Raw genomic sequence first — 15,299 nt, 5'->3', positions numbered from 1 at the left:
AATTACTTTAATTAAACAAATGTAATTACTTCGTGTTGCTGGGTAGCTTAAAGGACGACTTCACCACTTTTCAACATATCTTCATATAATAGGTCCTCACTAATGCTCATGATAAAATGATACAATTTTTTTCTACTTGGTCTGTGTCTCATAGGAGGGCTGTGGACAGTCCAGAAACCCGTCTACCAGTGACATCATCGTTAAGGCAGGATTTATTTCCCCAAAAAGATTTAAAAAAATGTATTCCGATTTATTTAAGGCGAGAACAATGGGATCTATTATTGCATTGCAACTTTCCAGGAATACAAAGCCTGCAGTTTCTATTAGCTTGGATTCCCCATCGATGATGTCACTGGTAGACGGGTTTCTGAACTGTCTACAGCCCTCCTCTGAGACACAGACTGATTAGAAAAAAATTGTACCATTTTATCATGAGCATTAGTGAGGACCTATTATATGAAGATATGTTGAAAAGTGGTGAAGTCGTCCTTTAACCTATAATAATAATATAATCATAATTGATCTGTGCTTGAGCATGTTTTGTATTAATAATCAAATCTGAAAGTAACTAATGACTAAAGCTGTCAAATAATTGTTGTGAAGTAAAAAGTACAATATTTAATTAAACAAACACTAGGCGAAAGCAATTGATTTTTATTTTTTTGTCTAAAAATAAAAATCACTCTACCTAAAAGTACAGTTAAGTGATGTTCCAGGATGTTAATTTACAATTAATTTCCCCGCCCAACAGTTATGGAAGTAATGATAACACCAATGATAACAAAGAATATAGAAGAGAAAGATGCACATGGAGCTACGTACAAACCATGCAGACAACCCCTCTCCCTTACAGAGATTTAACCACCAATATGTAACCTTGATTGTGACCTTGACATCTTTTACCCAAAAGTTAATATCTTCAGGGCAGCCTACTGATCATTCCTACTAAGTTTCATGAAAATCATATGCGTTCTTTAGTTGTCTGATTCATAGTAGCCTCGATCTCCAGGCTTTTATTGTTTAGTTTTGCTAAAAAATAAACAGGCGCACAGAAAGGCCCCAGAAATAGGCCAAGAGACTTGGTGCAGAGGTGGGAAAAAGGAGGGGACCAACTTAGATCTTCGGGGGACCCCAGTCAAATTGAGTCAATGAAGATAATACGTTTCAAGTTGTTTAATGGTCCAACTCTGGACCTAAAAATGACCCTACCTGACCTAGGGTTGAATCGTCTCAGTGGCTTCCTCTACCTCCATAATACTGTCAAACAATATAAAGGAGAGGAATATTCACTCTCACAACTGTAGAAATATCTCCTCAGCCTTTATTGGAATGCCAGCATTAAAATCCAGATTTGGTACAGTACAAGAAGGCTATACAATAGAACTGAGATTCTTCTAGGCAACAGTGATGGTCCAACAGTCTTTCAAATTGAATGTTTGTATATATTTATACAGTATATATTATGAAGATTTTCAAAAGACATTACACTGTTCGAGACATTATTTCAATTAAAAATGTAAAAACAAAAAAGGTCATGGCTCCTGAACCCGTAACCAATTTCTACCAACTCAAAAGACAGACATTAACCACCCAAAACCCATACATCATACCCATACTGTTCACACAATTTCCAAATGCTTCCACCTAATTGACTGTAAATGGGTCGCCCAAGGAACACCTGGCACAGAGACCTGGAGCCAGCTGGAGAGAACAGCTCAAGACAGAGATGCCTGGAGATCGCTTGTTGACGGCCTATGCCCCAGAAGGGGTAGTAGGCGTAAGTAATACTAAGTAAGTAATAGTCTGTACATGGGAAGCGCTGAAAATCTGTACTAAGTCAATTGGATGGTCCCGCCTCCCCTTCCAACTTCCACTTCGCCTTTGCAGTCGCATAACTAAGTCCTACTGTAAATGAAATTAGTCAAATCCTATCTAGCTTGCTGCTAAGCAGAAATGGAAGTTCAAACATATATTTTAAAGATATTTAAAATAACATTTTTGTGAACTGATGACAGCTTCCTGTGCAGGACTTTTAGGTGGCAGAAGTACGGACTCTAAAGCAGTCGGAAGATTGTGGAAGAGTTGTCTGGCTTCAGAGACCATCTCTAACCTCATGCCTAAACCACTGGCTCTCTAAGTTGGGTCCAAGGAGTTATGGGGATCCTTGAAATTAAAAGGTTTGAGAACCACTGGCCTAAACACAACCATTACACCTGAAGTCAGGATGTCTCTTGCTCGCCTTTGTGCAATCCATCATGGGTACGATACTGCCAGTTCAGGAGCCAGTACCAAAAGAAAAATCAAGGGTGACATAATCAGTCACAATGCTGAGAGAATGTAACGATGGACAAAAAACAAAACAAAAAATAACACATTACTGCTGACAACCATGCCATGTCGTTTAAACCTCGGGAGATTACTCAATTTACATTTTTAGATATTTGAGGGGTAAAAAAATAAGCATTGAAGAATGTTTGATTTGTCAATGTACTGTAGTTTAATTTCATTCATGTGTTTGGTAATGATAAATCAAGCTCACTTGAAAATGCTGAGTTTATGGACATAATCGAGGGTGTTTTTCAGGGTCTGAAGGGGGAATAGGAAAAATAAAATAAACCAAGAATGCCCTTCAACAAGGCCACCGTAAATAAAAAAAACAGTAATAATGTAGTATTCACGTTTTCATTAGCTGGTCAAGTTAAACTTGATTTACTTTTTAAGGATGTCTTGAAGCCCTATGTTGTACCTTTGATATGTCTTAACGGCAATAGAGTTCTGTATCATTGTGTATAGTGTCTGTATCATTGTTTATAGTGTTTTGTTTTATCGCCCTAAGCATGTAATCCTGCTTCCTTCTTGATCCATCACAACAAATAACATAAGCAAGAACCCAACCCATATACACAGAAGTGCATTTATACAGGAGTCACGTCGATTAACTACATATTCCAACCCTGTGAGGATAGTTATAACAACATATATCAGGCACATGGAAATTAAAGATTTGATCCCCTATTTATTATACTACTGGCAGCGGCAGGTAAACATTTTTAATGAGGATGCTTTTGACTTTGTCCCCACTATCCTCTCATGGGTGAGGACACTGCCGTTCTTTCTTTTGTGTTTGTTTAGTTTGGTCCATTGTCGTTTTTAGTCGAATAATGAACAGGTGTGTCGGCGCATCCGTGCAAAGGCTATTGGTACTTCCACAGTCTGTGTGGTCTGGTCTGCGGGGGGCCTCGTGCCATCCTCTGCCTTCTCGGACTGCGGCTCCCGGCCGCCTAGGACATCACTCCAAATACTGGGTTGTGGCGGCAAATGCTTGGGCCGATCTCTTCATAGTCTTTCTTGGTGTGGCACACTTGGTAGAATTCCGGCTGGAGAGAACATAGATGAGTGTCAGTTTTTTAACCCCAACTTTAACCACTTTCAACCTGGCAGCCCTGCTTTAGGCATGTCACTCACTATAGGGACACAATTTCAAGCAATTTTAAGATAGCCAATCTACAAGTTCACAATGCAACGCGTTGTGAACTTGTACTGTTATAAAGTATAAAATGTGTAAGAGGTTATCTAACTCCATATCAGAAGCTCCAGAACTCCAAATCAAGTAAAGATGAAAGCGTACTGATATCTGAACATTGGGTTGCCGATGAAGTTAAGACATCAGGTATCTGGTATCAGGTATGATACCTTTTGAAGTCGGAACGAAACCTTGTGTATTCAATAAAACAACCCTTGTAAGACAAAGTTCGGGACTTCTCCCCATTTTCATGTTGATCTTTTCCTAGACACCCGTCCTTGTAAGTAGGTGTACAATAGGACTCTTCTCTTAACTGAATCTACTGGTTAGTGGCAAAATTTACCGTTTTCACCACATGTTAAAACTACTTTAACACACATCTCAGCTTCCTCTTGCGCAATAATATTTTCATGTTGACTACTGCGTATTCTCCTCCTGCTTCTGTCAGCATCAGGAGGAGATACCCACCCGCTTGTTGTGCAGAGCAGCAACTGACCCTGGCAAGACATTACAAAAAAATCAAAAATAGCAGATCTTCAACGCTCACAAGTTGTAACGCGTTGCTGTGAGCTTGCAGAAATGATGCGAAGCTTGCGAGACTAGTTCAGGCAGTATAAACTCGAGATGTTTACAGTTACACGCATGTGCAGCTCTGTGTGGGAGATGTACTGTATGTGACGTGTCAAGCAGCTGATCAATTGGCGGTCTACTTAAGCCCACCTGATTCATTGCACTTCCTCCTGTTGTATTGTCAGTGTCACCACTGATGTTGTATGTGCTTCGTTTGCTCCCACCACCACCCCAGCACCACCTAATAGTCTGTTAGGTGGTGCTGAGCCTTTTTTAATAAGGCTCTGCTTTCCCTAAGGGTTCCGTTTCCCCTGAGGGGTTTGTTAAACAGTAGATGTATATCTCCCTACTCTTAAATGGTTGTCTGCTAATGTGTTGAGCAGGGAGTAATGTAGAAGCAGAGCCTGAACACCAAGATCAAATATAATATTCACACTTGTATTTACATTTTATAAATAAAATGTTCTCAAGCTATTATTGGTCTCAATCTATTCGTGAGTTATCTGATTGAACTGCTTTTTCCACCTTGCAACACCATCGTACGACAAAGTATAGAATAGGGCTTTAGTGGTTCAAACTCCAATGGTGTTCTGCTACTCACAGTGGATGCGAGCATGGATCCTCCAAACCACACAGCATATCTCTGCATGTGATGGGTGATGACCTGCACATCAATAGGCTTGGGCTGGGAAAACACATGAGACATAAGATTATTTTTATTATAAAATATTATAAGTAATAACCAGTAAAAAAAAAAAAAGTAAATGATGTGACTGCATCCTGTCAGGTTTGAGTTGAAGAAACAGCACTTTCTTAAAGGAGAATTCCGGACATTTTAAGTGTTATCTTTGATGTGTCGTTACTCACCTACCGACGTAAACAGTGGCATTGTTTATTTCCAGATATTCCCCTGTCGTCATATTTTCAACCTCCTCCGTTGTCATAATGGGAGCGCGTGTCATAGGGAAATTCGTCTATTATAACCGATGCAAAGTTATTTTTTTCTCTACTACTACTCATTGTGGAGTCTGATGATAGTCAAACATGCAGTGAAAGTTCCTGAGAGGCTACCGCTAATGACGAACGAGCTAACGCTAGTTGCTTGTTTCTCTCCCAGAACCTGGCAACTTGGTGTTGCCATGTTGAGAAACAAGCAACTAGCGTTAGCTCGTTCGTCATTAGCGGTAGCCTCTCAGGAACTTTCACTGCATGTTTGACTATCATCAGACTCCACAATGAGTAGTAGTAGAGAAAAAAATAACTTTGCATCGGTTATAATAGACGAATTTCCCTATGACACGCGCTCCCATTATGACAACGGAGGAGGTTGAAAATATGACGACAGGGGAATATCTGGAAATAAACAATGCCACTGTTTACGTCGGTAGGTGAGTAACGACACATCAAAGATAACACTTAAAATGTCCGGAATTCTCCTTTAAGTGTGGTGACCTGGAATTGCTGGGATTTACAGATCATGTCGTTTTCCAACAAACAGGATGTGATATAACAAATGGTGCCCGTTTCCTTTTTAACAGAACAGATCCAGATGAGCTCCATTCTTTTGGAAAAACTGCCTACTGTGAGTTTGACCTGGCAGGTCATCCCAGGTCAAAGGTCATATTGCCAAATGAAAGACCATATGGTACTTCCTATTTGCGAGTAATAGTAAACATGTCTCGATAATTTACCATTTGAGTTATATTGGAAAATACGTCATTTTGTACCATGATCTTGACACCCAAAGCTTTTAACCATACCAAGCTTTAAGCTTTTTATAGCATTATAGTTCAGAAATATAGATATTGTGTTCCTAGTTTTGTGGTAAACTGGACCGTTTTAACTAAGCTATGCCCCAAAAAAAGGATTGAGGATTTATGAGACCTGGACTCAATTAGCCCCAAAATATCAGATACTCTAGAGACCACTGTTCACCATTTCCTGAACGTTTCATTCAGTTGCAAACAAACAGACAAAGCAGATGAAAACAACACCCGTCCCAGTTAGGACGGTGGTGCTGTGGAGCAATGTTTCTTTAACATGGTCATGTCAAGGGCCCTCAAATGTAGTAAATGTATTTGGCTGCAGACCCCCATTTAAAAATAAATTGTGCAAGGGACACCCATAAGAGATTTGTCAAGAAATTTTTCAAAAACAGCTGAAAATTAAAATGGGGCTTAAGTGTTTAAACTGTTCATTTTTCCCCACTCTGAGAACCACTGTCACAGAGGATGAGCAGACTTGATCCTTCCTGTATCTTACCTTTAACTTGCCTCCGCTCAGCTCTTCGCTGAGTTTCAGTCGTCCGTCCACGGTCCTCTTCAGGTCCCTCTGCAGACGTCGACCAAAGTCCCTGAACATGGTGGACCCGCCAGACAGCACCACGTTCTGTCGGACGCAAACAACCAGTCAGCTTTGTTAAATTAAGACCTGAGGCCGATTCTGCAAATGCCTTCTGAACCAGTAGTTCTTTCAAGATTTGTTTTAAAAGTGTTCAAAAATAGCAGATGTACAAGCTTGCAGCGCGGCACGAAGTGACGTGCTGTGAGCTTGTATATCTGCTATTTTTGTAAAGCCAAAATCTAAAATGACACAGATGCTTTCTCGGTTAAAAATTGACTAAATTTTTTGCACTCTCAGTTAACCACTTGAATACTAGCATCCCTATTCTGGCCATGTCATAATAGGCAAACATTCTGTGAAATTAGCTGATTAAGAAGCTTGTAGATCGGCGATTTCCGGCGAAGATTTGGCGTAGGATGAAAAGAAAAGGTCAAAAAGTCAAATATAGACCCCTGGGGGACCCTGGTCAAGGAAATGTACCCTGTATAGAAGTGGTTAAATGAACACTGCCAATTATAACACGTACATCATTTGAGTGTTTGCATTGAATGCCCTTTTCTTTTAATTTTTTAATACTATAGTGTTGCTTGTTTATATTGTGTGTGGCACTGTTTAGACCTATTATTACCATTATAATAACTACTAGAAGTAGTGACAGTACTAGTAATACGTGTAGGATTACCTTGTACAGTGGACGTCTGACATCAATAGGACAGTTCTGAATCACCTCATCCACCACCTCAGAGATAGGCTGGGTGAAGTCTGGGTTGGCAAACTGTACAAAAACATAATTATTACTATTATTATACTGGCTCCAAAACAGCATATCCACTACCCGAGAAAATAACAGCACATATGTATGAAAAGAGGTGCAAGCTACCCTGCACCAACATCTGTTCTACATCTCTCTGTTCCTGAGATAAGATGGAATGTGTAATGTTGAGCTTGATTGAGACCTAAAACATAACTCTCTTCAGGGCAGCAACATAATCATTCCCTCTAAGTTTCAAGAAAGTCCCTTCCATCCGTTCCAGTTATTTTGCCGGCGGACAGAAAGGGCCGATACCGTGCCATGCATTGCTGTGGGCAAATAACTGACAACTACCAGTTTGGGGCAACTTGAGTCCTCTGGTTACAATATGATAGAACTTTTCAAGACTTTTCCCCTACAGACAGCAAGCTGAACTTAAGCCAGGAGAGTTTTTTTCCCACCCAAAAATGTGGGCTTTGAACGCTTCAGTTACTGTAGTTGCTTATAAATGTTTTTAAGTGCTTTCATTCCAGCTGGCTTGTCTTAACTCGCCTGAGCGGTCTCTCCCATCCGCCCTTCACTCTGTCACCCTCTCAGCTTTCCTACCGTCCGTCTCAACAAGATGTAAACAAACTAGTGTTCGACTACTCCCGGTTTTGTTTGAGTTATTCGGTAGTAAATGTGCGCACCTCGGGGTGGAAGAAGATCTCGGGCCCCAGGAAGCGCTCATAGCCCACGTCGATGGTAAACTCCTTCTTGCTGATGGCGTTGATGCCGTTGTACTGCTTGATCCATTTGGAGCCGTCCGTGTCGTACTTGCTGAACTCCTTCACCAGGTCGGGGCAGACATAACTGAAGCGCTCCTGAAAACACCATATTTGTGAGTTATGCTGGAATTAGCCGATCGGCATCTACAAGCTCACAATGCGGTGCATAGCGACACATTGTTAGATTTGCATTTTTTTTGTCCTGGGTAAATAGGAATTAAACTAAAAGTGACTAAATACAATAAACCTCCATGCATGACAGATTTACACATACTGAATGTACTTGCCCATTAACAACAGCTCTACTGAATATAACAAGACATCACATAATTTGACAATATTGTCTTATATATGTTCACAGTCATATTTCTTCACTGAACTTATCACAATTATAATAATGCAACGGTGTGCATTCCTGCTATCTATTGGGTCTATTCATTTAAATAAAGACTACTGAAAAACACATTAAAGGTGAAGTACAGTAACATGTCTTTAAAACATGATGTCCATTATTACAGAAAAAACACTAGTCTATCACATAGTTACTTGGTGACATGGTTGCTTCACTGCCCTCTGGTGGCCAGTCTCAGTATAACCAGGTAATTTCAACTCCGAAGCACTTCTTTGTCAAATAAAGATGAAGCATCACTGAAAGGCTGACCTTGACCAGTTTGGCCGTCTCCAGGGACTGCTCCGGAGGTATCCCCACTTCTCTCTCCCTCAACAGCTGCTGGATGAAGTATGTAATGTCCCGACCAGCGATGGGGATGTGTTTAATACAGCTACCGATGACATAGCCTTCTGCCTGGAACACGTATATCATGTCGTTATTATTCACTGTAAAGTTTTGTTATTGGTTTATTCACATTTAGGTATTTCTGCATCATTAGCCCATTAAAACCGGGAAAGCATCTGTGCCATTTTAGATTTTAGCGTTGGCTATTAAAAAATAACAGATATACAAGTTTGCAGCGCGTCACTTCGTGCCACGCTGCAAGCTTGTACATCTGCTATTTTTGAAAAATCTTGAAAGTGAGAACTTCTGATTTAGAAGGCATTTTGTAAAATCGGCCTCAGGTCTTAACCCATTAACTCTTACCCTGCCAGAGTTTTTTCAGAACAGTCTGTAGCCTCTGCCAGGGTTTTGACCGATTTTGGTACCTTTTCGCATAGCCACAAAATATTTTTCTCAAGTATGATTGATCCCCAGAAAATTTCTAATCACAGATGAGATTCAGGTGTGGTTTCACAAATGTCAACGAGGTCAATTTGACCTTGTTGTCATGTGTTGTTTGATGTTTGAAAATAGCTCAAAACCAGTGGTTTCAAACCAAAAAACATTGTGAATTGTTTGTCCGTTTCAATTTTAACATTGAAGTGGATGGAGCAGCAAATCTTTGGAAATTGTTATCTCCTTATTCGTTTGGAATATCGAAAAGGTGTCAATACTAAATAATTAGAGAATCTTTTTTTTTTTTTTTTTCAGGACGTTTTTAAACGTCTTTGGCAGGCAACAGCTAATTTCTCAAAGACGTTTATAAACGTCTTTGGCAGTTATAGAGTTAAGACCGGGAACCCATCCGTGTAATTTTAAGATTTATTTGCGCTATTAAAAAATAGCAGATATACAAGTAGATCTACTATTTTTGAAAAATCGTAAACATTTGTGAAAATATTATATTTTCTTTTTTTTTCATTTGTATCTGTCAAATGTCTCAACACATGTCTTAATTTTTCTGAAAAACTATTGTTGCTATATCAGTGGTGCTCAAACTCTTTCTTGTCAAGTTCCAGGGACCCCCTGAAGCAAAGATTTGAGTTACAAATGTTGTTTTAAAAAAAAGATATGCATTCAACACAAATGTTCAAGATTTTTTTTAAATAGCAGATCTACAAGCTCGTAGCGCGGCACAGCTTGTAGATCTGCTATTTTTGAATAGTCCAAAGTATAAAGTAATAAAGCTAAAAATCTAAAATGACACAGTATGCGTTCCCGGTCTTAATGGGTTAGAAGAGAGAGAGAGACACAGGAAATAAGAGGGTGGAGACGGGGGGTGATGCTTACTACTGGAATGACGTGTGTGACACCGTCCCCGCTGTCGATCACTGTCCCCGTCAGCGTCCTCTCGCCCACCTGTCTGGATGTCCATGACGCAGCCAGTGCCAGGACGGCCTGAGGAACGGAGGAATAACAAGTTCAACCTGGTGTCCCTTATTTTGGGCAAAACATGATGTACTTCAAACTACGTGGCCCGTTTCTAAGAATGACAACCGTGCAAGCCGGAAGTGTTTTGGTGAGGTGAGAAAAGTGCTGCGTGTCAAGTGTAACCCTGGTTTTAAAAGTCACATCTATGGGGGCGCCGATGGCCTAGTGGTTAAGGCGCATACCACATATAGGCTCTAATGCGAGTCGTGGGTTCGATTCCTAAGCCTGACGGCCTTTGCTGCGTGTCACTCCCCGTTTCCTGTCACTCTCACTTAATTGTACTTTCCAAAGGCACAAAAGCCGAAAACAATATCTTAATAAAGAGAAAAAGTCACATCTATGCCACCATAAGCTTTCTTCCAAGAACGCTGCACTTCAGAATGTCATGTAGGTGATGTTTTGAGTACATAAAGAAAGCATTTCAGCACCCTTAACAATGAGTGAAAGTTTCATAGAAACCTCAAGCTTTTAAACCCAAACCGGGCTGCCAATGGATGCAAATGTAGGTCATGAAACTAATATTTCACTTATCCAACCAATGCAGCTTGGTGATTCAGAATTTTTCCAGTCATGCCTTAGCTGCCAGTGTGGCTTTTAGAACAGAAAATAATAGTCAATATTCCTGCTTCATCAGACAGTTTAGTGGGGTGACAGCAAGGAGAAGGTAGAGAGGCATGAATTAGTCTTAATGTAGCCCTGAGTTATACTTGGTTGTGCGAGGGTGTCCTGAAAAGGTTCGGTGTGCGACACCCATACACGATCAAGTACAAATCAGGCTCAAATGCAAGGATGTTGCAATCGTAAAGACTTACCTGAACAGCGATGTATAAACCTGGCACATTGAAGGACTCAAACATAATCTCTGCTGTGTACTCTCTGTTTTCTGGTGTGTTAAGTGGAGGTTCTGTCTGGAGATAGAGAGAGACACAAACAAGACCAATGAACATGCTGACCCAAGGTAAACCCTGGACTGACGTTTGTGTGGCGGGGCACCAGCCTTACCAACAGGAAGTAATGGTCTTCAGGTTCTGCCCGCAGATACTTGAAGATGACTTGCTCCATAAACCTCTCCATCAGGTCCCAGTCCTCCACTATCCCATGACGGATGGGCCACTGGGAAGAGGAGAGAGCAAAAGAAAATAGATTGGCGTTAAGCGATGAGCAGTTACAAACATAGCTCTAGACTAAAAAGTAATTAACGCAATACACTTATCAATTTTGGACTTTCTTTTTTCCATCAACTAGCAGAAAGAGACAAAACCAGAGCTGTTCTTTATTAATAGCCAATTTATTTTAATTCAACTTCTGGTGTCATTTCAGCATATGATAGTGGATGGCTAATGATAGTGGATGGCTAAAGTGGACCACAGGCAACTGAAAGTATGTTCCCATGTCTCTCTCCATGGTGCTGAACAAGCACATTAACAGATAAACATTGCAAGTAAGTTCATCCCATGTATCACTTTTAGGCATGAATAAATGTATGACATACGAGCTGCAAAAACAAACAGACAAATCTGGCCTGGCTGATTCAAGACATCCCCCCTAATGTCATTCATCCAAGGATGTTACAATATGATGGCTGATTGTAAGTCAGATGTTTGCGTGTCTCTCTCTACCTTTGTTGCATATGAGGGTTTGTCAATGGCCTCGTCACCGATGAAGAAGTCCAGGTCATCGACTCCTTTCATCAGCCTGCGTTGGGCCTGGTCGCCCACCTTGGCAGACTCTTTGATTGCAATACCTGAACACCATAAGACAGTTGTCATTTTGGGACCGGCAGTGTCACTTGGCTGGCTACCAGCATTGTGTCGTATGAGACAAATGCACATTGTCTTTTGTGACAATTCTGAATGGAAATAGTCTTATAAAATAAATGTAAACATTAACATGGCCATTATACTTACATGAGGGAATAATAAATTGTGGTTCTGTGTTTCCTGCATATCCAATCTTGGTATACCTTCAGGAACAAATGGGAATTATTCAGTTAAGCTCGTGAAGGCTATAAAGTGATCCAAATTGTAATCAAAACAGTGACTTGAGTTATAGACAGTTAGCCAGATCAATGGAATGTAATGTTTCTGCTATCAATACATTCCAACATAAATTCCAAATAAATCATAAGACCACAATGGAAAAGTCCCCAGGACTTTTGTTGTGTTATCCTTTTAGCTCAAATGTCTGCTGTACCTCGTGCTGTTTACATGCATGTCTAATAAAAGTCTTCAATCAATCAATCCATTGATCCACAGTAACTCAGCCTCTCCAGGAAGTAACTTAGCTTCCCATCGTTAGCCTCTAGGCTAATTAATCTTTAAATGAAAAGTAGAGCTGCTGTCCTGCTTAATAACAATATATTCACAGATAAGGCACAACAGACACAATCGCATAGGCAGCGAGTTCATTTCTCAAACATGTCGGTGTAAAAGTGAACCTATTGGAAAAACCCACCCAGAAGTGTTAGCATTAGCAGGCTAACATTGCTAGACAGGGCGTTAACTCTGTTTGACAGCCGCCTCTGTGGTCAATGAATAGCGACGGTGCTAATGCTAATGCTAGCGCCCCCCACAGTGGGCGCTAGCATTAGCCCTGTTGCCACTAGTAGTAGTGGGTCACTTTACTCACCCTGTGCCGCAGTCCACCACGCAAGCCGGCAAGCGACCAGCCATTGCTTCCTCTGCTTGGATGGAAACGAGCTTTAATACGCACAAAATAAAGCCGTAACTTGTTTTTTTTTTAACCGGTTTCTTTGAAGCTAGTTAAAGTGCTACAGCCTGGATGAGCACTGAATACAGCGGCCGACTCTGCTCACTCAGCTGCCGGGAATGCTTCCGGGTTCCGTACAGTGTTGCCAGGTTTTGCTGGGAATCTGGGAAAACAAGCCCAAAAGAAGCGACTAGAGTAGACCAGACCACATGAGCATCTGATATATGAAAATAGCAGATTTACAAGCTCACAACGCGTCGCATCGCGACGCGTTGTGAGCTTTTATATTTGTGAGCATATATGTGAGCATATATATTTTTGGGCGGTGAAACCGCCCCTATAAGTGAGATTTGGAAACATGTACAAATATCTTGGGCAGTGAAACCGGCCCTAAAAGTGAGGTTAGGAAATTTGTACAATTATCCTGCGCTGTGATTGGCCAATCACAATCTATTCAGGACTGTGATTGGCCAGTGTCACATGACACACGTGCATAGCCCTATATAAGCAACCATAACTTGAAAAAAACCATAAATTGGTTTTTTTCAAGTTATGGTTTCGTCCATCATAAAGAGTGTTTCAATAAATGTATTTATCTTTTGTACATGATTGATCGACTCCATTCAGTATTGTGATTAGCTAGCAAGACACCGCCCACTTCACACAGGGTGTGATTTTTTTCATATATGTGAGCATATATATTTGTTCTAACATTTTAACAACAGAAATCAGGTACAGGGGTCACAAAATACTTTGGCCTATTAATTTGGGGGTCCTTAACATGAAAATGTTTGAGAACCACTGGTTAAAACAACATAAGAAAACAAGCCCAAAATAAGCAACTACACTTTAGAAACAAGCCCAAAAAAACCGCAACCCGCAACTAGCCTAACCAATATTTACAAGCAACTTTACAGAATAACAAGCCCAAAGTCACTTATAATAAGCAGACATGGCAACGCTGGTTCTGTGAATCACTTGCAGTGCAGCAATAGAAGCTTGCAGTGTGCAATGTCGCCCTCGCGTGGTGGAAACTATACATTACAATTGTATAGTGCAGGGGTCTTCAATGTTTTTCAGACCATGATGGACCCCTTAGCTGAGAGAGAGAGATGAAGCAAAGACCCCATATTGCATAAAATTGTGTTGCACTTTTTCATAGATTGCATACCATAGATAAGCTTCATAGACTTGTTTGACAGCACTGTCATCAGTGTATGTTGGATTGATGTAATGTGTATTTTCAGACATTTTATTACTAGTAAACTTGACCGTTCACCTCTTTGCCAAAAATAGCAGATCTACAAGCTCACAATGCGCGAGGCATTGTGAGCTTGTAGATCAGCTATTTTCGGAAAATGTTCTCCTCAATGGGTTAAAATCCTATCACAAAGATTAACTACTACTAGTAGTATAATTAATACTAACATTAATTATAGTAACTCTGAGGACCCCCTAGGGGTCCCGGACCCCCTGTTGAAGACCCCTGGTATAGTGTAGCTATCAAGCTGGCATCCATGGGCAGTGGGCATGCCGTGTCATTAGGCATAAATGCTCACAAAATAAAAAACTATATGCCATACTTTTCTTCTGTTTAGTATTTTCGAGTAGTATTTAAGTAGTTTTCACTTTAGTCTTTATACTGTAACAATATAAGTGGCTGCAGAGTTTTAAAGTTAGGCCTATTGTGATGCAAGATTTGTCCAGATTTGTTGTGGTGAATTTCGAAACATGTGGAGGGGAGTTTGGGAAAAGCGTAACATTCCACGTGACAAACACATTTTTATGTAATAATTAAATCATTCAACTTAATGTCTTGAAAACGTTAACTGGATGAATGAAGCACGATCACACAAAATAGAGCTTCAACAGAAGATACAGTGTCACCATCCACTCACTCAAATGTAGGCCTATTATTTTTATATATAATATATATATATATATATATATATATATATATATATATATATATATATATATATATATATATATATATATATATATATATATATATATATATATACATATATGATGAACTGATATGGATGATACTTTATGTATGTATAAATATATTTTACACATTCCAATGATAGTGGATGGGATTGATTTACTACTGCTGCTTAAATAAAGCCTTGTGATTTACTGAAAAGATTGCAGGATGATAACAGGGTATTCTCGTTTCTCTTGTGAGCAAACTAGTCAGTCAAGCAGAAGCTTCTCGCTCCAAGGAGTGAAAAACTCATCTACAGTGAGCTACAGCAGGCGGATGATACTGATGATTTACCCTCATCAGATCACATTCTAGGGAAGTGGTCTTCTCCCGCAATGACCGGTGGCCCAGTGATAAAGAAGATATATTGTTAGAGTAGCACCCTTGGGGTTAATGGTAGCTCTGATATTACACCAAATCTCAGAGAACATTGCTACTTT

General features: G+C 40.2%; 1 protein-coding gene across 1 annotated transcript; it reads right to left on the bottom strand.

The window, feature by feature from the left end:
* Positions 1-1,303: 1,303 nt before the first annotated feature.
* Positions 1,304-12,979, bottom strand: LOC308080334 (actin-related protein 3). Its single transcript, XM_080422149.1, has 12 exons — positions 12,789-12,979; positions 12,068-12,123; positions 11,780-11,904; positions 11,163-11,273; positions 10,973-11,068; positions 10,020-10,127; positions 8,616-8,759; positions 7,877-8,050; positions 7,119-7,211; positions 6,356-6,481; positions 4,695-4,778; positions 1,304-3,377 (listed from the first exon to the last, which is right to left on the bottom strand). Exons 1-12 carry the CDS (start codon positions 12,830-12,832, stop codon positions 3,282-3,284), a joined length of 1,257 nt encoding a protein of 418 aa, XP_080278275.1. The 5' UTR covers positions 12,833-12,979; the 3' UTR covers positions 1,304-3,281.
* Positions 12,980-15,299: the final 2,320 nt, after the last annotated feature.

Source organism: Gymnoscopelus braueri (genome assembly GCF_963280865.1).
Source record: "Gymnoscopelus braueri genome assembly, chromosome: 24".
NCBI classification, from domain to species: Eukaryota; Metazoa; Chordata; class Actinopteri; order Myctophiformes; family Myctophidae; genus Gymnoscopelus; species Gymnoscopelus braueri.
Note: the sequence above shows the minus strand (reverse complement) of the source record. Positions and strands in the feature narration are given on the sequence as shown.